The sequence below is a fragment of the Bombyx mori genome, chromosome 28 (genome assembly GCF_030269925.1).
Source record: "Bombyx mori chromosome 28, ASM3026992v2".
Lineage (NCBI taxonomy): Eukaryota > Metazoa > Arthropoda > Insecta > Lepidoptera > Bombycidae > Bombyx > Bombyx mori.
Window position 1 is genome coordinate 10320493 of NC_085134.1, and position 26621 is coordinate 10347113.

Sequence of the window (26621 nt, forward strand, 5' to 3'; positions counted from 1 at the left end):
AATGTTATTTTATGTCTTACTGTAAACCCTGTCGGTAATCCTGAAATAAATAAATAAATATCTCAAGGTGGGTGGCGCATTTACGTTGTAGATGTCTATGGGCGCCAGTAACCACTTAACACCAGGTGGGCTGTGAGCTCGTCCAACCATCTAAGCAATAAAAAAAAATAGTTATAAATTATACCCTGGCTAAGGGACCAGAATTTTTCTGTAAGCAATAATGAGTCCTAATGATCTGGACCCAAGTGCGGCCCTGTCGTCGGGTCGCCTTATGATTGGCTCTGGCTTGTGTCGAGTTGCCGACAGCACTCCAGCCTCACTATCACAATATTTAAACTATACGGACGCCTATAACTCTAAGATATTTTTTTTCTACATCTGAAGATGCTTTTTAGCTCGCGACAGTTTTTGTAATGGAATTCAATCGATATATATAAAAATGAATTGCTGTTCGTTAGTCTAGCTAAAACTCGAGAACGGCTGTACCGATTTGACTAATGAAATATGAAAATGCTCGGAATTAAATGAAAATAACAATTTTGTTTTTCCTTTGACGTGTCCTCCGTCGGACGGATTCCTTTTGTTTTTTTTGAAGTTTATTTTATACAAAAGTTTAGGTCTTTTATTTATCGATTGAGGCACTACGAAGTCTCCCGGGTCAGCCAGTTCATTAATAATAATAAGAAATACCAACGACTTTATGATGCTTGTGGCTTTGTGAGAAGCAATTCTGAGACCTTCTAGAAGTAAAAGTAGGATAACTTCTCGATTTTGTGCAGATGCAAAGCACTAGCTCACGATCCACTATGAAACATGAGGTCTAAGTCCCAATTGCATTGTACAACAACTGTTGTGGTTCGGCCTACCATCTACATGGAAGCAATGTGAAACCCCGCATTTGAATTACACTATCCTGGCTTTAAACCAGAACGAATTATATTCTGTTTGTTGTATAGTAACCTCATCCCAATACAACTAGTGCTTGGACTTCATGTCTCAAAGCGGGGCAGCTAGAATTTACTCATTATATAGCTAACTAATAAATTAATATACATAGCTAATTAATTTAAGTCGTCGTGGCCTAACGGATAAGACGTCCGGTGTATTCGTGTTGAGCGATGCACCGGTGTTCGAAACCCGCAAAATTATAATTTGCGTAATTACTGGTGGTAGAACCTCTTGTGAGTCCGCGCGGGTAGGTACCACCGCCCTGCCTATTTGTGTCGTGAAGCAGCAATGCATTTCGGTTTGAAGGGTGGGGCAGCCGTTGTAACTATACTGAGAACTTATATTTCAAGGTGGGTGGCGCATTTACGTTGTAGTGGTCTATGGGCTCCAGTAACACCAGGTGGGCTGTGAGCTAGTCCACCCATCAAAGCAATAAAAATAAAAAAATTATGCATTTATTGGTTTCATAGGATATACTATGAGGCAGCACGGATAGACTCCACTCCGGGAAGGATTATTTGCTTTTGAATCTAAAGGTCCTTGCTACACACAGTCCGTAGCTGAGACTGACCTGTGTCTCGAGGTGCGTGGTGTCCACGTTGAACACCTTGGGGACAGCATCGATCGTTCCAACCCCGACAGTAAAAAAATCGACAACCGGGAACTGAAATTATCAAATTATTCTGTCTCCTTAACGGGACGTGAAGTGTTTCCTTAAAAATTAGGGGCCCGGAACCCTTGCCCGTCTGGTTTATATCGCGGTTTGCGTTTTATAGCTTTTTTATTTCTTTTTAACAGCTATAAGGGTCAACCGATACTCGTAGGGCTGGCGAAATCGAATTGTTCAATTTCGTATTTACGTTCTTTTTTTTTCCTAACTATGCTGATAGCCTTTAGAGTATATTTCAGCTTAGCCCTAACGTGTGTAGGTGAGCTCACGGGGCTCAAACTGGAGTGTTGCTAACACTGACCATAGCAAGAGCAGTGCTTCGCAGAATCTACCACCGGACCGGAAACGCGACCCACTGAGAAGATCCGGCGAGAAACTCAGTGGGCTGTGTCTATGGGTTAATTCGCTCATCGAGCCCTTCGTCGCAAGTGACAGGATCGACTGGTGACCGGGACATTACGTTCTCTTCTTTGGTTATTGCTCACTGAGTTTTTCGCCGGATTAACTCAGTCTGTCGCGATTCAGATCCGGTAGTGGACTCAGCGAAGCACCGCTCTTGCTAGGGCTAGTGTTAGCAATTCTCTCATGTTGAGCCCGTGAGCTCACCTACCCGTCTAACGTAACTGGAATAGTCCCATAGGCTACCAGCGATTTTACTAGTTCTTTAATTAGGAATGCATAACTGGTTTTTAGTAGCGAAACGTTTTTTTCGAATTAAATACGCATATTTTTTTTTCCTAATCTATATATATAAAAATGAATAGCTGCACGTTAGTCTCGCTAAAACTCGAGAGCGGTTGGATCGATTTGGCTAATTTTGGTCTGGAATTACTTGTGGAAGTCCAGAGAAGGTTTAAAAGGTTTAGATAAATATGGAAATGCTTGGAATTAAATAAAAATAACAATTTTGTTTTTCGTTTGATGTGTCCCCCGTCGGGCGGATTCTTTTTGTTTGTTTTAAGTTTATTTTATACAAAAGTTTAGGTATTTTATTTATCGATTGAAGCACTACGAAGTCTGCCGGGTCAGCTAGTTAGGTTTATTTTTCTATATTCCGTGGGAAGTGGTCTGAGGAGTTGTTGGAATTAGTCCGTGATCTCATTTCAAACATGCACGATTCGCGATCCTCGCTGCCCATGACCTATTCATTTATTCACGACGCGTTTTTAGAGTACCTACCTATGTTTTAGCTGCCTACTACTCGGATCTGGCTTGAATTTCCCTCCGCTGGGTTTTTTTAATGTGTATGTCCTTATTCAAACGTCGTTTAGAAACCATTCTTAATCCTGGATAATAAAGCATAAATCTGCATACCTAGTCTACTATTGAGCTTTGACTTCAGGCAAAGTGGGGATTGATGTTGTGACATCGTCTGCATATACCTATAGGTCTGCCAAAACCGAAAGAGTTCAACCCTAATACACCAAAAGCGCAAGGGGTCACTCCGCACTCACAATCCCTTGCTGGAAAGATATTTGCAATATTATCCAAAATATTTAGATTTAACGCGTCTTCACCCCGTCGTTATGTTAATGGGGTGACAGTATCCGAAGAAAAGAGACATTTTTATTCGGAATAAGAATCTTTGGTTCATTTTCGAGTTGACTTAATAATAATACATGGTACCGACCAAAATCTATATACTAATACATGAAGCAAAAACTTTATATTCCTTTTTACGAAAATTGCTCCTACGGAGGAGTATAAAATTTCCCACACTTATAGAGAATATAGAGAAGAAGTGCAGAATGCTAATTTTTTTTTTTAATTATGCATAAAAATACATTAAATCAATAAATAAAAACGTTACACACACTACCATGTATTTGACACACACACACACACATTTAAATACTCTTTATTTATTGTCAAATTTTTGTTATTCCTTCAAGTCCGTAGTCAAATTGAGAATAGGTTAATATTGTTTATCTTTAATATTATTTGTCTATAGTGGAGTCTTGGCGAAATCTGGGATTATAGAAATATAATAAATAGCCTTTGATAATAGAACCATAATACCGGTCAAACTTATAATTTTAATTAATTATAGTCGAACTTCGACTACTGTGGGACCACCAGTTTGCATAATAATTATGTTTGAGTTTTATAAGGATAGGACCAAAATTGACAATTACAGTTTTATTGTCACCATCAAAATAGCTTTTATGGTGAATAAGTCACAGATTTATACTTATTATTTTACAATTTTCGTCATTGCGAGTAGGTACATACTAAATCCGTGGTCACGGAGGACTAAGGCATTGTTCACGGAAAACGCTCATGCTAAGTAGTTTTCTTTTTTATTGGCCTTGTAGGCAGACGATCATACGGCTCACCTGATGGTGAGTGGTTACCGTCGCCCATGGACGTCAGCAATGCCAAGGGCAGAGCCAAGCCGCTGCCTGCCGTTAAGTACTCTCTATAAGCCTCGTTTGAAGAAGGACATGTCATAGCGCTCGGGAAACACCGTGGAGGGGAGCTCATTCCAAAGCCGCATGGGGCGTGGCAAAGAAGATCGCTGGAAACGCACCGTGGATGACCGCAGTGGCTCCAGGTAGTATGGATGAACTCTGCTCCGGTGGTTGGCGGTGCGATGGTAAAAACGAGATGATGGTATCGTCTCAAACAAATCCTCAGAAACAGCTTCATACATATCACAACGTAAAATGTCATCGCCCGTCGTGTGGTTTGAGGTTGTGGTGCCATTCCATTGTACAACGGCTCACCATTTAAGCCGGACCGGATGATTGCTTCGTGGCATCATTAGTCCGGTTGGTGGTGCGAATCTGTATCAGTTTACAATATGCTTTATCATCAGTTAAATACTAACTACTTTACCGTCTCATGTAATAATTATGTTAAACAAATTATTTTAGTTTGTCAGTAATCAATGCCTTCCTTTTCCTGGCTGAGCCTTGCTCGCCCACCTGTCCTCGTGAAACTGGAAAGGCTTCCGGGCCAACAGTAATACTTCAATCATTAAACAAAAAATTCATTGCCCTTGCATATTGCATATTGACAAGGCTCTGCCGCAATACCGCCACAATACGACGGATTCAATTGTTTTAATTGGTGGGTATTTTCGTTTGACACACGAGGGCGCTGACCCCGTACGTCAGCTGATAGCGAGCAATGTATAAGTACATTCATAAGGCATCATTCCGAGGCGTCATGCCTCTCCGCTCTGTGCTACGACACTTCTTATTAATCGTAAACCAACTTTGAAAAAAAAAGGGAATTGAAAGAACGCTAACCCAAAGGAAATCTTGAACATCAAATGAGACTAGCATACGAATTTATGCGAGTTAGAAAGAGATGCAAATACACAACAGACCACAAAGCAAGTTAGTGTAGACAATGGCGACTGAAAAAGACATTCTCTTTAACAAGATTTCTATCTCAGAGTGTTTTGCCTCGAGGACTTAAAAGCAAACTTTGGCATGCACATACGAAAATACTATACCACTCGTATCTCATACGAATAAGGCTGTAAATCGTTTAGCAGCGTACATCAAAGAGACTAAATTACGTTGGACAAGGTTAAGGAGACTGTGAAGGCAGTTCTTGCGTAAAACAAGGTTTGTCAAAGTATTATTTTGGTCCAACTTACGATGAGCTCTGTTGTTGTTGTGCCTGCTCGTATCTATGTGTCAACTTATTTTTGAACTGTAATCTTTGATGAAAACATCAGTGGATGTTTTAAGTTTGAAATGAGGGCCCTAGTTGAATCTGTATGAATTATTTGGTATTGGTGTACAATTCTACGACTGTAGTGTTTCTTTGTTGGGTTATAATCCGTAGGTGATTATGAAGTTTTTGATCACCGAAGACCTAATAACTACGAATGGTATATATTTTTTTATTGCTCAGATGGGTGGACGAGCTCACAGCCTACCTGGTGCTAAGTGGTTACTGGAGCCCATATACAACGTAAATGCGCCACCCACCTTGAGATATAAGTTCTAAGATCTCAGTACAGTTACAACGGCTGCCCCACCCTTCAAACCGAAACGCATTACTGTTTCACGGCAGAAATAGGCAGGGTGGTGGTACCTACCCGCGCGGACTCACAAGAGGTTCTACCACCAGTAAAGTAAGTAGTTTCTTTCTCTATATATTCGCTGGTAACTTATGGGGCTATTCCAAATTAGCAAGAACGGGTAGGTGAGCTTAGGGGCTCAGCCTGAGAGAATTTGCCAACACTAGCCCTAGCAAGAGCAGTGCTTAGCAGAATCTACCACTGGATCGGACACGCCACCCACTGAGAAGATCCATTGATTTGGTTGTCTCTATGTGCTAATTCGGTCATCGAACTCTTCGCCGTAATCGACCAGTTCCCAACCAAGGCCGAACCTGATGCATGAAGTTTCTGCGCGGGATATGTAGCTTATGCTGGATTGCAGATGTCGGTATCTTATTGCGGACCCAAAGATGTTTTTAAGGCACTACCCACCAAAAAAATTCCCTTGCAATCTCTCACACGACATCCGATCTCCACCTGGAGTCAGAACCAGGTCAGAGCATGTGAGTTCCCGCGGTCAGCACTTCACAACCAGACCGACGAGGCGATCGGCGACGAGCATTGGTGCCGATCTTCGCGATACGACAGCTCTTCAGGTTGTCTAGGCGGTGCTGCTAGAGTTCCGATATACCCCGCTGGATCAGAACCAGCATGCAAGGTCAGAGCTTGATAGAGCGCTGACCAGGTAGATCTTCCGCAGTACGTCCTGTGACGACGGTAACGGTGACAACACGGATGTCGTCCCATTCTCTCGGGGCCAGCGCGCCAGAGTGACGGCAGCCTCGACCTCCTTAGGTCGCCCCGTGACCATAAGCAGGAGGCCCCCCCCCCCCCTCCCACGCCTAAAGATTAATATTTTACGTAGCATTTTTCCACATTTTAAGTGTCCATTCAACTATGAACAGAAATATATCTCTACGGCTTTATTTCCATTAAACTAACAAAGTAAAAAATATTTCCTAGTATATTTTGATATCTATGAAATTCCTTGTGCAAAATATTTGGTTACAATCTTCCTTAACTACACATAAACGGGAAATTGTACTCTATTTTAAGGAAAATAACCACAGTATTTGCACGGAAAGATTTCACGGAATAAGTGCAACTATATTCGTCTTTATTGCGTATAAATTTAAATGTCAAAATAGCTTAAGTTAGTTGAACGATTGTTCGCTTTTTCTAGAAGCTACCAGCGGCCCGTGTGATTTGCGTAATCGTAAATTGCGCGTACAGCCTAAGCCTTAATTTCATTTTGTATTTACAGTATCAGGTGTCGAAATCTTTACGCGAAAATGAATTTATAGAAAGCCGCTTTTTTCGTACGACAAAAAAAAAGATCGAGAATATACTGAATGGATTTTTTTTTGTAATACTCAGAACAGAATAGTAACTCGTATTCTGGTTTAAACAGACTTGTTATCTATACTAATATAATATTATAAAGCTGAAGAGTTTGTTTGTTTGAACGCGCTAATCTCAGGAACTACTGGTCCGATTTGAAAAGTTCTTTCAGTGTTAGATAGCCCATTTATCGAGGAAGGCTATAGGCTATATAACATCACGCTAAGACTAATACAAACGGAGCACTAATAAAGAATGTTTCAAAATCGGGGTTATTTTTTCCTTTTGAGAGCTTCCGGTGTGTGCGCTGCAGAAAGGGTTAAAGTTTCGCTAAAATAATATACAACAGAATTGTTCCCCTTTAAAAGATCTAAAAAAAAGTTCGCGACAGCATATGTCTATATGTTGGCTCACTATAACCTTTTTGATGCTAACCAAATTTGTTCAAAAATAAAACATTATTTGTGAACTATTCCACGCGGACGGAGTCGCGGGCAAAAGCTAGTTTAACATAAAGGCGCAAGTGAGTCTCAGAGCCGGCTCTATGTGAAGTCCAGTGGAAGTAACCTGTACTTGGGAACTTGGGATACAGCCTTAGAGTTGAACACCCCCGTATGTACATCTTTATCTAATGGGTTGTATTTTACCTCATTTGGAAACACGGCCAGACCTGTGATGGAGGTCTTTTTTTTTCTACCTATGTTGATAGACTTGAGAAGCTGTTTCAGCGTAACCTTAACTAGTAGGTGAGCTCACGGGGCTCAAACCTGACGACGTTGCTAACACGAACCTTAGTAAGAGCCGCGCTTCGCAGAGTCTACCACCGGATCGGAAACGCAACCCACTGAGAAGATCCGGCGAGAAACTCAGTGGGCTGTGTCTGTGGGTTAATTTACTCGTCGAGCCCTTCGTCGCAAGCGACGGGTTCGACGAGAACTATGACCGGGGAGGTCTTAATTACCGTGATACACCACCGCGCCCAGCCTTCAAATCAAAACGCACTCAGACTACCCCGAGAAGACTTGTCCTTTCTCCAGTGAATCCCTTAGTCGCCGTCTACTGAATATATCTGAATTACGCGGCAAACAAACAAACGAAGCATTAAGTTTCTATCACGCAAGATCGATTACAGATATATTGATGGAAACAAACCGCAGACATGTGAACATGTCCCCGGGCCAGATCCGCGATAACATTGTGTGAACACTCTTTATCTGAACAAAAACCACTTGTTTTGGGAACTATTGTAACCATTGTACTTTTGGAGATCCACGCAGTTTTATTCGTTGAAATAAATAAATCTATGTAGAAAATAAATATATATTATTATATAGAATTAGACATGTGTACTCATAGACACAGCCCACTGAGTTTCTCGTCGGATCTTCTCAGTGGGTCGCGTTTCCGATCCGGTGGTAGATTCTACTAAGAGCTGCTCTTGCTAGGGTCAGTGTTAGCAACACCTCCGGTTTGAGCCCGTGAGCTCACCTACACGCTTGGGTAAAGCTGAAATAGCCTCTCAAGGCTATCAGCATAGGTAGGAGAAAAATGTATATGTGTTCCCTGTAGACTCCGAAACGACTGGACCGATTTCCATGAAATTTTTAGGAATTTTCAGATAAGCCATTTTTTCCCTACCACTTGTAGCCTAAGGGGCTATTCCAACTAGGTGCGGACGGCTAGGTGAGCTCACGGGCTCAACCTGAGAGAATTTGCTAACAGCAGCGGCAGAGTCTACCACCGGATCGGAATAGCGATTCGATGAGAAAATCCTTTGAGAAACTGAGTGGGCTAAGATTGGTCTAGCCTAGTGGCTGGTTCTGGAAAGTTCGACTGGATCAAAGTCGGCCAGTAAAGCGGGCCAGGGGCCAACAGCTAACAAATGAAACACAAAACCCGACTGCATTCAAAACACTAAAATGCTATTAATAATATAACGACTCCCAACTGGGTATGTCGATACAGCATATCAAGCAGACGTCCGCTTGAAAAGAATTACCAGAAAAAAGTATGGCTGGTATCTTGTTTTACATTAACGTGAGTGAAGTCGTGGGTGAAAGCTAGTTAATAATAAACATAGAAAATACAAATATTTAAAGCTTAAAGAGATAACAAGTAATTGAGAGGAGCAGTTTATTCCCGGGACGAGTAGAGCGCGGGCAGTACATCCCGGGGAATCGGATGTGTGTGGGCCCACTTCGCGTCAACCTCCCGTATCAAGTTCAGGCATTTAGCTTATGCTGTCTGTAGATTCTTAAAGACTTTAATACTAGGACGTAACGACAGAACCTTTAGCGCAATAAATTATGTTATAATCGCCAATGCTTCGTCTCCCACGCCAAAGGATTGGGAATCGAGAGCAGGTGCCGACGATCTGTAACAGATACCCCGATGTTATCTTTACAGTTTAACAATAGGAATAAAAGGGATCGAATCTAATACGGCGGGTACGAGACCTGTGTTTATAGTTGCTAATAGTGGCAGTCGGGTTTTTTCCTGACCACGACAAAACAGGATTTTTCTCATGCCTATCTGTTGGCAACTGCTATCTTTGATGGAAGAAATTTATAACAATCTAGATTTTCCACCTACTGTTATATACAAAGAAGTAATTACTTACATATGTGTACATTTACTTACTGATACCACTGCTTTAAAATGGAATGAAAGGAGATCTTGGGATGCTCGTGCCTTGGGAGTATCAAAGGCGATTGAGGCACTCCGCGTCACAGAGGGAGGAACTAGGAACCATAGCCGCGGCGTAAAGAAATCGTCATCGTGGCTAAAAAAACTTTGAACAAATGCAAGTAATACTCCCCCCGCCCAACTCCCCTCTGGGTTCTGGGGCCGACTTTGATTCTCTTAGAGCATTTCTTCGAAATTGCATTTTAGTATTAAGCCTTGTAAGCCCTTTGTAAGTATATTTCAAAGTACCTAGTCGTGTACTCAATGCAGAGAGTTGAAATATAATCAATTACTAAATAATAGACGTCCGATGTCGTCGTCGTCGTGGCCTAAAGGATAAGACGTCCGGTACATTCGTATGTAGCGATGCACCGGTGTTCGAATCTCAGGCAGGTACCAATTTTTCTAATGAAATACGTACTCAACAAATGTTCACGATTGACTTCCACGGTGAAGGAATAACATCGCGTAGTAAAAATCAAACCCGCAAAATTATAATTTACGTAATTATTAGTGGTAGGACTACTTGTGAGTCCGCGCGGGTAGGTACCGCCACCCTGCCTATTTCTGCCGTGAAGCAGTAATGCGTTTCGGTTTGAAGGGTGGGGCAGCCGTTGTAACTATACTTGAGATCTTAGAACTTATATCTCCAGATGGGTGGTGCATTTACGTCGCAGATGTCTCTGGGCTCCAGTAACCACTTAACACCAGGTGGACGGTGAGCTCGTGCACCCATCTAAGCAATAAAAAATAAAATAAATTGTCGTTTCAAGCGATACCATAGCGCCAGCGTCTAAGTCCCGCAGGCAGGTACCATTATATCTTAAGATAAATGTACATGTGTTCACGATAGATTTCATGATGAAGGAACTTATTAAAGTGAGAGCCGCAAAATATGTACATTTTCTATTCAGGCCTTTTAGTGCGGTGTTTTCTTTTTGTCAGCACGGATTGATAGCGTCATCTTGCCTGTATCTGCCGCGAGTAAATACACGCTCCAATGGAAGGCCGGAACAGCCGTCACACAGTACAATCGTTCAACTTCACATCTCAAGGTGGTTTGCTGCTGTAATATATTTAAGCTCTGATTATACGTTATTAAAATGAGCTGGCCTCCACGTATAAGGCGTGCCTATCGATAAGCCAGAAAAAGGTTAAGAATATTAACAGATTAATTAACCCTTGTCGGATTCCAACACGTTAAAATATAAATAAAACAAATAAAAACGCAAACTGTGGCCTCTGAGCGGAGGGGCGGGTACACGGAGGGGCAGGAGGGGGGACTCAATAATAAAAATAATTACCCTGAGTGTCAGTGACAGATCTCCCGGCTCAGCAAGCATGGATGCGGCTTTTATTTATTCTCTCTATAACTCAAGTAATTACGGTTGAGCTTTAAGTCATAAAGACTTTACGTATTTTGCCGGTATGATCATGTAAGGCTACATTGTACTTGTGTTCCGTCTTCATACCTCATTAACCATTGGTTTTAGGAATTTGTGGTAAATCTTTGATTTTAAATGAACCATCTTTGTTGATTACTTTAAGTATTGAAGTGTTTTAGTTGTTTCCAAATGTATAACTGTACATAAACAAATAATTTTTCTTTCGTATGACATCTTAGTACAGTTGTTGTATGGCATTTCAGGGATTATTTCGAGCGCAATCAACTTATGACAGACCAGCTTTTGCCCGCAACTTCGTCCGCGTGAAATAGTTACTTTGGCATAACGCTAAATTTTACCTGCGCCCTCATTTATTTAGAAAGAAAAAAAAACCTATTTTGTATTATTCTTTATTGGTGCTCCGTTTGTATTAGACTTAGCGTGATGTTATATAGCCTATAGCCCTCCTCAATAAATGGGCTAACTAACACTGAAAGAATTTTTCAAATCGGACCCGTAGTTCCTGAGATTAGTGCGTTCAAACAAACAAACTCTTCAGCTTTATAATATTAGTATATATGGAGAGAGAATCTAACAAAAAGATAGAGTTATTTTTTAAACTAGCGATAACGATTAGGTAGATAATGATTATTACCACAAAAAAAGTCGTCTCCACAACAACCCGGCTGGCTGTGAACTCGTAAATATAAAATTGTAAAACGGTGAGAGCGTCACAAGTATTGCGAATTAATCGAAACACGACTCCCCTCCCCGCGACCCCCTCGCGGTGTGTCCACCCCCTCCCCCTGACCCGCGGCTGCAATCACTTTCTGCTTTAGTTTTGCATTGTACAGCGCGGGTAGCTTAAGAAATACAATTTTTTTTTTCTTCTGACTATGCCGATAGCCTTTAGAGGCTATTTCAGTGTTGCCCTAGCGTGTAGATGAGCTCTCAGGGCTCAAACCGAAAGTGTTGCTAATACTGACCCTAGCAAGAGCAGTGCTTCACAGAATCTACCACTGAATCGCGACCCACTGAGAAGATTCGGCGAGAAACTCAATGGGCTGTGTCTGTGGGTTAATTTACTTGTCGAGCCCTTCGTCGTAAACGACGGGTTCGGCGAGGACGGTGACCGGGAAATACCTATGGTGGAATTACTATTGGTATAGGTTCTCAGTCGCGATACCGATTCGGTTGTAGATTCTGCGAAACACTGCTCTTGCTAGGGTCAGTATTAGCTGTCAGCAGTTCTCTGATGTTGAACCAGTGAGCTCACCGACCCTTCCAGGCGTAGCTGGAATAACCTCTTAGACTACCAGCGTATAGGTACGGAAAAAAAACACACTCGCCGGATCTTCTCAGTGGGCCGCTATTCCGAACCGGTAGTAAATTCAGCGAAGCGCTGCTCTTGCTAGGGCTAGTGTTAGCAAATTCTCTAAGACTAAGCTCGCCTACTTGCCACACACCTTCTGAAGCCAGAATAGCCCCTGTAATGTATTGGTATTTAGGGAGACAAAAAAAAGGAATTGGCTAATTTTGCTTATGGCGTTCGCTTTAGGGTTTATATCGACTCTAGATAACACTCTTATCACTAATGGGTCATAACTTGGTGTGGATATCTGCTACGGGAAGGTTACTAAGCTGGTCACAACGAAATGCCGTCACCCACTACCAGACAAGGGTTCGAACGATTGTATTGCATAACCAGTACAACCTTTCCAGCTGGAGCGTGTAACTGTATAACGGCAGAATTAAGCAAGTTACCACATATTGGTTCCAGGCCAAGTCATGCGGACCTACTGTGTGCCTTACTAAGTCTGTCTACATAATTATGTGGGTTTCGTTTTTATCACACGACTAGCTTTTGCCCGCGACTTCGTTCGCGTGGAATAGTTCACAAATAATGCTTTATTTTAGAACAAATTTGATTAGCATAAAAAACATTATAGTGAGCCAACCTTAACATACAGATATATGCTGTCGCAGACTTTTTTTAGAACTTTTAAAGGGGAGCAATTCTGTCATACATTATTTTAGCGAAACTTTAACCGTTTCTGCAGCGCACGCAGCGGAAGCTCTCAAAAGGGAAAAATAACCCTGATTTTGAAACATTCTTTATTGGTGCTCCGCTTCTATTAGTCTTACCGTGATGTTATATAGCCTATAGCCTTCCTCGATAAAAGGGCTAACTAATACTGAAATAATTTTTCAAATCGGACCAGAAGTTCCTGAGATTAGCGCGTTCAAACAAACAAACTCTTCAGCTTTATAATATTAGTATAGAAAAGTATAGATGCTATTCCATCATTATGAAAGTTGTTCCATGTATTACTTCTTCCTTTCTTTTGTTTGTAGAGAAAACCAAAAAATTAAAATGACATGAAACGTCAGTATTCAAGAACAGCAATAAATATGAACCGGTTCATTTCCCGCGTTAACTTGAAACTGGTGCATTGTAATGAAATTGCAAAGTTCTTCGCCGATTTCACACACAAAAGGTAGCGCTGTCTTCTTCCGTTCAACTTGTAAACGTACCTGCATCTCTTTCTTTTAAAGTCATTTGGATAGTCAAAGAGTAGTGTGTTATAGCTACCTTGGATTGTTTATTTCCATTGATTATTTGCTCTAGTTAGACAGACGAGTCCACGACAAAATAAATTATAATGAATAACTGTTACACCACCCCTCAAGCAAACACGAAACATTGCTTAGCTTTAGAAATAGGCCAGAACTTTGTTTTTTTTTACAGCTTAGATGGGTGGACGAGCTCACAGCCCACCTGGTGTTAAGTGGTTACTGGAGCCCATAGACATCTACAACGTAAATGCGCCACCCACCTTGAGATATAAGTTCTAAGGTCTCAGTATAGTTACAACGGCTGCCCCACCCTTCAAATCGAAACGCATTACTGCTTCACGGCAGAAATAGACAGGGTGGTGGTATCTGCCAGCGCGGACTCACAAGAGATCCTACCACCAGTCAGCCTGTAGTGCGTCCAATGACCTATAAGTAAGAAGAACGGGAAAGGGAGTGAGTAGAAAATACTTGTACTCAATCTATCCGTTTAAAAATTAAGTAAATTCGTTCAAAATTATCCCACGTATTAAATTTTAGAAAAAAATCAAGTCCCCTACAATTGTAAAATATTTAAAAACCTCTAAACAATCGTTTGACCACACGCGAACAATGTTGTCGCCGTGTGGCCAACGCGTGTCGGGGATAATCTTAGCGTCGGCGTGCAGTGATGGGCGGGAGCGACCCGCTTAGCGGTAGGCAGCGGCTTGGCTCTGCCCCTGGCATTGCTGAAGTCTATGGGCGACGGTAACCACTCACCTTCAGGTGGGCCGTGCGCTCGTCTGCCTACAAGGGCCATAAAAAAAAAAGCTTGGGTTGACAATTTAGCCACAATGAAGTGCAGTCGATGTTCTAATAATACTTTTCTTCATGGACCGCTACCGCTAGAGCAGATGCTGGGCTTACAATCTTTCATGTGGTCTATGGAAATCGACTGATTGCTAATGACACTTGGCCAGAAGATCGGCCCGGCAAGGTTCGCGGTTCCGATCGAGTGATAGCTACACAAGTGAAACAATTGCTCTTGAGCTGTTAGCCTCTATCGGAGGAGCAGCTGTTAGCAAAACCAATATCATTCTGCTGTGAAGCAGTAATGCGTTTCTGTTTGAAGGGTGACAGCTGTTGTACCTACTGTTAAAACTGAGACCTTACAACTCATGTCTCAAGGTGTGTGGCGGCATTTTGTACGGCGGCACGTTGTAGATGTCTATGGACTCCGGTAACCACTTAACACCAGGTGGGCCGTGAGCTCGTCCACTCATCTATCTATATATATATAAAAATGAATTGCTGTTCGTTAATCTCGCTAAAACCCGAGAACGGCTGGGCCGATTTGGCTAATTTTGGTCTTGAATTATTTGTGGAAGTCCAGAGAAGCTTTAAAATGTAAATAAATAGGAATTAAATAAAAATAACAATTTTGTTTTCCCTTTGTTGCGTCCCCCGTCGGACGGATTTCTTTTGTTTGTATTAAGTTTATTTTATACAAAAGTTTAGGTCTTTTATTTATCGATTGAGGTACTACGAAGTCTGCCGAGTCAGCTGGTCTAAGATATAAAAAAAATCTAATATTAGCAGGAGCGGAAAATACCTCCGAGCCATTACGTAGCATATAACACAAAGTCGAATGATTTGAAAACAGTTTGAAGAGAGTTTTCTAAGAAACTTTTGTCATTTTTAGGCATGACTATGATAATCATGGTTTCGGCTAATATATTATAATGTACTAGCTGACCCGGCAGACTTCGTAGTGCCTCAATCGATAAATAAAAGACCTAAGCTTTTGTATAAAATAAACTTAAAACAAACAAAAGGAATCCGCCCGACGGGGGACACATCAAAGGAAAAAGAAAATTGTTATTTTTATTTAATTCCAAGCATTTTCATATTTATCGACCTTTTAAGCCTTCTCTGGACTTCCACAAATAATTCAAGACCAAAATTGGCCAAATCAGTCCTGCCGTTCTCGAGTTTTAGCGAGACTAACGAACAACACACACAGTTGATAGTCGTCGTGGCCTAAAGGATAAGACGTCCGGTGCATTCGTATGTAGCGATGCACCGGTGTTCGAATCCCGCAGGCGGGTACCAATTTTTCTAATGAATTACGTACTCAAGAAATGTTCACGATTGACTTCCACGGTGAAGGAATAACATCGTGTAATAAAAATCAAACCCGCAAAATTATTATTTGCGTAATCACTGGTGGTAGGACCTCTTGGGAGTCCGCACGGGTAGGTACCCCACCCCGCCTATTTCCGCCGTGAAGCAGTAATGCGTTTCGGTTCGAAGGGTGGGGTAGCCGTTGTAACTATACTTGAGACCTTAGAACTTATATCTCGAGAGGGGTGGCGCATTTACGCTGTAGATGTCTATGGGCTCCAGTAACCACTTAACACCAGGTGGGCTGTGAGCTCGTCCACCCACCTAAGCAATAAAAAAAAACAGCAATTCATTTTCATATATAGAGATTGTAATGCTCAGCAAGCCTCACGCGTCACGCCTCGCCAACGACGACAGCAGACACGCTGCCGCTTAACTAATGCGTCCCGTAGTTAATAATGTTTGATGTTATTCATCGCGACGGGCGGATTACGATCAAAAATGTCAAATGCAACGTCCCACTCCGCACTCCGCACTGCAGTTTAGATTAATTCATTTGTTGTTAACTAACCGATGGTTTTAATTAATTGTATTGTGTTCGAATGGGTTATGGGAAACGTTGAAGGGAAGAAATCTATGATCATTCAATGATGATTGAATAACGTAATACACTTTGTTTATAGTAAATTTTCTACAGATTTTATGATTTGATCGTACGTGAATAAGACAAGAAAGAGTAACTGGTTTGAGCTTTACTCAGAAGACACGCGTAGCAACTGAATTCAAGTTCCGTATCACAGGCCTGAAGCAAGCCGTAATAATAGAATCAGCACAAGTTAGCGGGACCTTTAAATCGCTATACCCAAATGAACTATAGAATGAATAAGTCAGTAATTATTATTTTTATTACTTAGATGGGTAGACGAGCTTACGGCCCATCTAGTGTTAAGTGGTTACTAGAGCCCATAGCCATCTATAACCTAAATGCGCCACCCAATTTGAGATATAAGGTCTGAGGTCTCAGTATAGTTACAACGGCTACCCCACCCTTCAAACCGAAACGCATTACTGCTTCACGGCAGAAATAGGCAAGGTGGTGGTACCCACCCGCGTGGACTCACAAGAGATCCTACCACTAGTAATTACACAAATAACAATTTTGCGGGTTTCATTTTTATTACACGATGTTAAGCCTTCGCCGTGGAAGTCAATCGTGAAAATTTGTTGAGTACGTATTCTATTAAAAAAATTGGTGCCCGCCTGATTTTCGAACACCGGTGCATCGCTCAACACGAACGCACCGAACGTCTTATCCGTTAGGCCACGACGACTTCAAAGTCTCAAGTCTTTACTTCCGTATCACACGCCCGAAGCAAGCCGTAATAACAGAATCAGCACAGTTCAGCGGGAACCTTTAAATCCCTATGCCCAAATGAACTACAATAAGTCAATAAATACATCAGTTTCGTCTGTTAATACAAACCTTCATCCGTTTCTCGTGACTCTTGGCGCCGCCACAAGTGACTAGTGATTTAAGAACGAAATGATGACCGCTTTTAACTCATAAATCGCTTTGTAAGTCAGGCTCTTAAGCTGGTTTGGTGTATCTTCTATTATGTGATCGAAAGACCGTCAGTATTATTATAATACTTTTTTTTCCTACCTAAGCTGAGAGCCTTGAGAGGCTATTTCAGCGTAACCTTAACTAGTAGGTGAGCTCACGGAACTCAAACCAGAGTGATGCTAACACTGACCCTAGCAAGAGCAGTGCTTCGCAGAATCTACCACCGGATCGGAAACTTGACCCACTGAGAAGATCCGGCGATATTAATTCTTATTAGTGATCTGTATATAGAAATCTTAAAGTCATGTATGTTAGCAAATTAATGTTACATTCCGCTTGTTGGTAACAAACAATTCACTTGCAATGATAGGCGATTGGAAGCTCCTAGGCAATATCTAGACTTGGCCCCCATTAACAAACAAAGCGGCATTGACACTATCTGGTGACAGTCTAATGGGACCGGGCGTGCCTTGCCGGACCGGCAAAATGCGGGCTTGCTCATAGCTAGCCCGCGTCTAACATTCACACAATCTCACATATGGATTAAAATCACTGCTAGTTATTTCACTAGTGATTTCGGTCGTGTTAAAATCGTTGGAGCTTTAAGAACAAGACGTCCTTGGGGCGAGCAATGAGACTTTCCCGGTGTTCAGGTCCCACCCGGCAGATACCAATTTATCAATTTTTTTTCCTACCTTTTCTAGTTACCTCGAGGGGTTATACTAGATTCACCGAGCTAGTAGGTAAACTCACGGGGCTCAAACCTGACGACGTTGCTAACACTAACCTTAGCAAGAGCACAACCGGATCGGAGACGCGACCCACTGAGAAGATCTGGCGAGAAACTCAGTGGGCTGTGTCTGTGGGTTAATTTACTCGCCGAGCCCTTCGTCGCAAGCGACGGGCTCTACGAGAACTATGACCGGTGCTTGAGGTACCTAAAAGCACCGTTAATGGATCGGGAGGATTCGAAATGACGTGCTTAGGGCGACGTCGGTACATAACACGCATTCTCGAATGACTTCCACGATCGAGGTGTAATAAAAAGGAAACTTCCAAAAAGAAATTGTATGCTTATTGCTTAGTTACTGATAGAAACGCGTGGGAATGTCGTATATAATAAGATGTTGCAAGGACTGTACGTATCCAGCCATAAATCTGACCTTTATTTATTTGTAATACATCATTATTATTTGTTAATATAAATGTAATTTTAAGATATTCAGACGGAAAATTGTGTGTGCCTTCAATTTGAAATTATATCAGAATTGATTGATGTAGTATAAGTTGGATAAGTTTACTGTTGATGCAACGTTAATAAAGAAATGAAGCCGGGTCATCTGTAACGATGGCCACTGTAGGGACACAGTTTAGTAGTGTATGCGGTTTTGTACTCAGACACAGCCCACTGAGTTTCTCGCCGGATGCTCTCAGTGGGTCGCGTTTCCGATCCGGGGGTAGATTCTGCGAAGCACGGCTCTTGCTAGGGTTTTGAGCCCCGTGAGCTCACCTACTAGCCACGGTTACGCTGAAATAGCCTCTAAGGCTATCAGCTTAGGTAGGAAAAAAAAAAACATCGCTTGCATTAATTAGCCAGTCGTACATAGCCCACCCGACACGTGAGACACTTGTGACAACATACGGAGTAAAATTTGAACTAACTTGTTTTATTAACTAGTGGTCCCTTGGTAGTCGAAATTCGACTATTGAAATAATAAGTTTGTACATTATTATGTTTCTATTGTCAAAGATTATTATACTTCGAGATTTCACCAAGACTACATATTAATAAAGACAAACAATATTAATCTTTTGTCAATTTGACCACAGACTTTAAGGAATAACGAAAGTTTGACAATAAACAAATATAATGCATGCGTTGTGTGTTTGTGCGTGTCAAATACATGGTAGTGTGTGTAATGTTTTCCTTATAAATTTAATGTATCTTTTATGAATTAATTTAAAAAAATATAGCATTCTGCACTTCTTCTCTATATTCTCTATAAGTGTGGAAAATTTCGTACTCCTCCGTCCGCGCAATTTTCGTAAAAAGGGATACAAAGTTTTTGCTTCACGTACTATAATATACCTATAGATAAAGGGAAGGTTTACACCCTTTACACTTGCATCAGTAACCGTACAGCCGCATGCACACAGCGCCGGCTGCCGACGGGGACGCCTTTAGAGACGTCAATTCTCTCGGTGACATGGAGACAGCACTAGAGGCCCCCGTCTGGTCGAGTGCACCGCGATAGGCAAGCTCACTCGTGTCGAGGACGCGTCGGTCAAATCAACAGATAAGCGCCGGCTCCTGTCTTCCGCTTGAGGGCTTGATGGCTTCCATTAGCGGCTCGAGCGTTCCAGAACAATCATTTCATGACGGCACTGCAGGACGAGGTATATTCAGGGTTTTGGGCTTTCAGAGTGATCTCCAAATTCAAAAAAAACCTTAATATTTTGTCCGATTGCTTGTAGGCCGATAGTCGGGCTAATTTTAATCAAAAATGTGTGTGGAATAATAGGAATCCTTCGAGCCAAATGGACGATGAACTATTGGGAACTGGTGGGAAATGTTTACTGTAGTATGGACACCTGTCCGATGCTTGGCCGGTGTCAATATATCTGTTAATCTGGCTTTCAATAATGAGGTTATTCGTAGAGGCGTTTTTCTTTCTGTTATTTATCCATTAAAATCTAACAGCCTATCAAAGCATTAGGCTTTCTAAATTAATAATACCAAGAAATATTTTAGCCGGAGTTTATGTAACCAAAACTATTTACGGTGATTTTGATGTGATTTCTTTGTAATTAGTAAGAAAATACAGCAGTAATGTAGACTCTGTTAGTAAGTCTAGTAAGTGTAGTCTGTTGTAGACTAAGTTTTGTGTTCTTTTATCCTTACCTATACCTTTAAACGAGCAATTCTTGTTGATATATATAATCTGAATCTCGGAAACGGCTCCAACGATTTTCATAAAATTTAGTATACAGGGGATTTCGGGGGCGATAAATCGATCCAGCTACGATTTATTTTCATGAAATGTTGTTTTATTCGTGTTTTCAACAATTAACTCATCCCGACATCTATTGGCGAATAATAATACTATTTTTCTTAATTGAGGGCAACTAACCGCTTTAAAGACACAACAAGATGGCTTTATCAAAAAAAAAACATCATCTAGTAAATTAATTAAACCTTCAAAATACCCATTTTTTCGCCACGTTCAAAGATGTGAAACAAAGTAAGATATATTAGGAGTATATTGGCTGTGTGGTGTCGTGTGTAGAATGACACCACCCTATCTCTTGCGTTGGGTGTTGTACAGACGACGAAGAGACTTACTGGCGAATGGACCGCAGCGCTCTCTTAGAATTATATCGGCAAACGACATTTACTGGTGGAAGTACAACTCACTTTTTCTGTTGTGAAGCAATCAGACATTCGGGCTTGAAAGGTGTAAGAACCAATACACAATGCAGTCAACGTACGACCTAATCTCAAGGTTTTTAGGGTTTTGCCAAGGTTGGGAAAGAATGGGGTGCATTGAGACCTACATTCAGTATTGGTTGGACGCGGGTTAAAGAAGAGAATCACAAAGTTTTTTAATTTTTTTTATTGCTTCTATGGGGGGACGAGCTCATAGCCCAATTGGTGTTAAGTGGTTACTGGAGCCCATAGACATCTACGTCGTAAATGTGCCACGTCATGCATAAAGGATAAGAGTCAACGACGGTGTTCAAATCGCGCAGGCGGGTACCAATTTTTCTAATGAAATACGTACTCAACCAATGTTCACGGTTGACTTCCACGGTGAAGGAATAACATCGTGTAATAAAAATCAAACCCACCAAATTATAATTTGCGTAATTACTGGTGGTAGGACCCCTTGTGAGTCCGCGCGGGTAGGTACCACCGCCTCGCCTATTTCTGCCGTGAAGCAGTAACACGTTTCGGTTTGAAGTGTGGGGCAACCGTTATAACTATACTGAGACCTTAGAACCTATATCTCAAGATGGGGGACGCATTTACATTGTAGATGTCTATGGGCCCCAGTAACCGCTTAACACCAGATGGGCTGTGAGCTCGTCCACCCATCTAAGCAATTTTTTTTTTTTTGTACCTAGTTGAACCAATTTTGTAATTCTTTTTAAATTGAAAGCGGTTGCTTTTTGTTATCAGTAGTAGCTTTTGAGTTATCTTCAATAATCAATTTGCAATAAAATTCTCTTTTTATTTTGTTGAAGTCGATATGTTTTTTTTTTGTTAATAGTTTATGTTATGTAAATATTTAATGCTTCTTACACGCCATGTTGGATTCTATGCGGAAGAGCGCCCCGCCTTGGAGTGCTCCTGAGTAGGAGAGACAGCTTCAGACAGTAGGCTTGTCCATGTTCTGAAACACCAACCTCAATATTGAGGTTGAGGATATCTCCACGAAAGGTAAGTAAAACTCGTAATCGTTCATATCAATTATATTTCATGATATAATTATTACAATTTACATTAATTTTTAAACATCTAATAAGTCAAATATAAATATCTATTAGAATTAAAAGTTATTTACAAAAAAAACCCTAAACGAGTGAAGATAGAGCCACTAACTAGCCTACATTCAATATAATGACTTATATTTATGATTCTTTACTAAACTATGTCATTAACAATGCTAATTTCACATTTCAAATATTATTTACATTAGTCAGGATCGACTTATTTTGACAAAATGTACGTGAGTCGTATATAGCTCTATGGATTTTACTAACAACACTATAATATACCTACCATACTATGTTCTTCAATAATCGCGAATTGTATAAAAAATTAAAATGATATAAACTTTCCACCATGCTTGAGGGCCGCAAGTTAAATGTCGACATTGAGTTCGTCACTAATTTATAGTTAACTCGTTGATTAGCCTCAAATGACGTCACACGTAAAGAAAAAGCGTTTTGCCGCGTTTTTGGAAGTTAACGGCCATTTTAATTACAAAGATCGGACCAATCTTCTATTACAACATAAAGTTTTTGAAGCATTGAAATTTATATGAGAGATATGTCAGAGACGATCATTAGTTTGGTAGCTAAACGTAACGCAGCACGATTCCCGAGAGATGGCAGCACGATCGCGCGTCGTCGGAACTCGGCTAACTTGTGGTAAACTGGCGGTAGGACCTCTTGTGAGTCCACGCGGGTAGGTACCACCGCCCTGCCTATTTCTGCCGTGAAGCAGTAATGCGTTTCGGTTTGAAGGGCGGGGCAGCCGTTGTAACTATACTGAGATCTTAGAACTTATATCTCAAGGTGGGTGGCTCATTTCCCTTGTATATGTCCATGGGCTCCAGTAACCACTTAACACCAGGTGGGCTGTGAGCTCGTCCACCCATCTAAGCAACAACAAAAAAACAAAAAAACTTCGTGCTACGACAGAACCTAGCCGATGCAGGCGCGTAGACGCCATTACACTTACCAACCAGCCTTCTTGAAGAGCGGTGCTTCCGTCCTAAGAACTGTCATTCGTTTCCGTTTGCTAACGTCAAGAGAAGATTTCTAAATGCGATTGGTGTACTCAATATTTCTCTCAGCTCGATCTCCCTATTCGCCCCTACAATGTCTGACGATGGTGTTAATAATTGTAGCTTCTCCGACATGTCGTCTTTTCGCATTAAAAGTTTACAATTTCCAAAAATATTCGAAATTGAGTTAATACGCGGAATCGTTTGGTATCACAATTATTTTTCTCATAAATACTGTCAAAAGAGCGTAGTTTAGTTTTAATCTTTTTTTTTTAGTTTACTTATGTTTTGACTACTATTAACAAAATTAATACATAGTTTTATCTTACTTTAAAAGACAGATAACGTAACTGGTAAAAAAACAAATGTTGCAATGATGAATAATATTAAAAATATCACAAGTTAACTTTAAAACACTCTCCTGTAAAATTAGTAAGTTTTGAGATTATACAGTTTTAATGCGAGAAGACGATATAATAATATATAAAGAGGAAAACAGTAGTTGTCTCTTCTGTTCGTAAACAGATTTTTGTTTGTTCATTGACCATTAAAGACAAGCTTGAGTATTACAGTATAAATAAATAAGAAGATCCATCTTTACAAGAGCACATAGAATGAATCGATATCTTGAAGCGTCAATGGCTCTGGTCGCAATCCGAGCTCTCAACGAATGCTAGCTACAACAAGTGCAACGCGAGATCAAGCAGCGAAAGGTTTGTTTTAAAAACTCACACCGGCAATAACCAAGTCAATGTCATTGACAACGGTGACGTAATCTGAATTTCTAGCAATTTCTTTATGACTCATGAACACATTTACTTACACAAGTACGGGTTCCCATCGAGTACGTTCTGATGGTGAAACACGAATCTATCCCCTCCCCTCAATTGGGTCTAGTTTGGTCAAATCACGCGACACGTCCTCATATACTTTTGAATGAACGTTAGTGATACACAAGGGCGGATCCAGCTTTGGTGCCAGGAGGGGGTCAAAATAGTCCTGGTCAAGTCAAGAACTTATAATTTAATTTTGATAACAATAGACACAAGTAAAAAGTAATGTAGGTATATTTATTTAAATATTATTACTTATTTAAATATTGAAGGTATGTAGTTACATAAAATCACAAAATATATAAATAAAATCATTATGTTCAATTAGTGGTCCACCCAAGTCCTGGAACCAGCTCAGGGGGGGTGATGACCCCCATGACCCCCCCTGGATCCGCCATTGATGATACAGTACCATATGTATTGAGTGGCCTAAGATTGATCGTAACATAAGCGTCAGTGTTAGCAGCTCCCTTGAGGTATCTTGAAGCCACCACCATGAAGGTGTCCAGCACCTCTGGATCCGCCGATCCTGCGCTGATCCCAGAGAGATCCCTGCCTTTCTACCTTACTACAACTATACAATGCAACATGACTGTCCTTACTTCTTGTTTCACTCAACCAACCGCAGAGCGCTAATTCTACATTTTGTAGGGAATCTTCCCCCAGAATCCAGTTACTAACTTCTGATTAACCACGCTTGACATCGCCGGGCAACTTTAAAATCTTAATTAAGACACTTAGACGTTAGGAGAACAATTGTAGTCAGTTACGGTGACACTAAATGCATCCATTTTAGTTTCGAAGCCATATTGACGTGACAACGTCTTATAATTCGATGGAGCCGGCTGCACGCACGAAAAAACATAACTCATGCGGCGTTACCTCGCTCTGAGGGGTTCCATTTAAGGCTTGAAGTGCAAGCGAGAGCGCGCAACGAGCGACAAAGAGGCATAATCGGCCTCCGCGTTCGGCAGCGTTTGACATCTGTCTCTCTCCTACTTGAGTGAGCGATGCATCCGCGTGGACAGCTGCTATACAATAATAAATTTACATGTTTTCGTCAAGTATGAAGTTCAGTGAAAAGTGAATGTGGTGTCAATTGTTTATAGCAACGATAATTGCGATAATTGAAAAATGAAACCATTCCATCAGTATTTTCTTATGACGTTGTCACGTTCAACTATCGTCAGTAAACCGACTTTACAGACAACCGACTTTTTTTTATTTCTTCAATTTCTGATGCATCAACCAGAACATCCTTAGTATTCAAAAGCTTCGTCTAGTCTTGAAATTTGGACTTTAATCAGAAAAGCCATCGTTGTTCGTGTTATCAGAAGTGGGAGAGGTTCCCGGCGATGGTACCTGAAGCTGCCTCCCGTACATCAGCTCTGAAGGTGGCATAAATGATGAAAGGTACTCCGGTGGCGGCCGGATTACAGTGGGCAAATACCCCGTCCCGCTGTAAGGTGGAGTCAGAAACCGCCGTGACGGGGAGAACTTGAAACTCTGGTTCGATAGAGGAGAAAACGCTGATTTCGACTGGTAATTTTGGAGGTAAGGTGGAGATTCCTGCGTCACGTGGTAAGGATTGGGTTCCGGCCCGTTCACCATGGAGTCCATGGCCGCTACGACGTCTCCCTTGCACCGCGCCAGGATAGCCTCGATCTCTTGCCGGCTGCGTCGCGGGAACACTTTCAATAGCACGTCCACTGGAGATTTCTGATACTGACTCTCCTCGTGGGCGGGCTCGGGGAGATCTTTACGTCTAAACATTTTGTATTTAAACTCGTTATTCTCCCATTTTTCTTCTTCTTTTTTGACAGGCATCTCTTCGCGAGACTCCTTCATGGACAGGTTTTCGGGAGTGAGAGATGGTTCTGATTCTTCTAGCTCCTCCTCCACGTTTAGTTCGTGGTCAGAAGGAGAGCGGGGCGGGGGTGTGGCTAGCGGCGGCGTCGGCGCTGGAGTCTTCGGATCCCTGGGTTGTTCGTTGATAGGAGATGGACTGGTGGAACAAACCTCGGTGATGCGAGCGCGCTTCTGAACTGTTAACAAGAGACAGAAAATTGTTAGTTAGAAATTTGCTTGAAATAAATATTATTGTATGTTACATATATACATAAATGCAATGCCATCTGGGTTTTTTTTATTGCCCCTGTAGACAGACAAGCATACGGCCCACCTGATGGTGAGTGGTTACCGTCGCCCATGGACTTCAGCAATGCCAGGGGCAGGCCCAAGCCGCTGCCTGCCGTAAATTACCGTACATTCAAGAGTAATGCCGACCTGTCGGTGAACATAAATAATGTTCTCTATATCAATAAGGGATCGGCAATCAAAGGGATATATTTTAGCCAATATCATTTGAAATATTGAACTAAATCAACAACCGATTCAGAGAATAACTAAACAAACAATTACACTATTGTAAAATAAATTTATCAATACAGAACTATTGTGCTCAAATTTCCATTAAATGCACACCAAGGCACCGATTATTTTACATTAAAATGTAATTGAGACCTTTACATTGACGGCTCAGTGAGATGAATCAAACAGTTTTTGCTAACACAATGCTCAATGTAAATCGTTTTAATAAAAAAACGCACGCAAAAAGGAGAATTAAAAAATGTTGTGGTTCTTTTGAATGGGCGAACAAAGACGCCCTCGCTTTGAACCCGAATCAAATAAAACCATTTTTTTTCTGTATTTTTAAAACTAACAAGAAAGGAAATACTGGCTATTTTTAATTTGGCCGGAGGGAACGAGATGGAGATATACTTTTTTGTGTATGCGTATGAAAGGGATGCATGTTTTATTATACATTTTAATGGACATCTGGTTCAACTATAATTGTTAAGTCGCTTTCCGCCCGCAGCATCCTTCGTGTAGGCGGGAATCCGTGCACTGAGTTAAAGTACCTCTGAGTACTAACATATTTTCATATCGTTTTTTTTTTATGATTGAAATATTACTGGTGGCCC

General features: G+C 41.3%; 1 protein-coding gene across 2 annotated transcripts in view; it reads right to left on the reverse strand.

The window, feature by feature from the left end:
- Positions 1–21749: 21749 nt before the first annotated feature.
- LOC101735734 (doublesex- and mab-3-related transcription factor A2) overlaps positions 21750–26621 on the reverse strand; it is a 34687-nt gene continuing 29815 nt past the window's right edge. For both annotated transcript variants that reach the window (XM_021346771.3, XM_004924332.5), the window contains exon 4: positions 21750–25682. In XM_021346771.3, the coding sequence (XP_021202446.1) occupies positions 24937–25682 (746 nt within the window). In that variant the 3' untranslated portion in view covers positions 21750–24936. The remainder of the gene's footprint in view (positions 25683–26621) is intronic.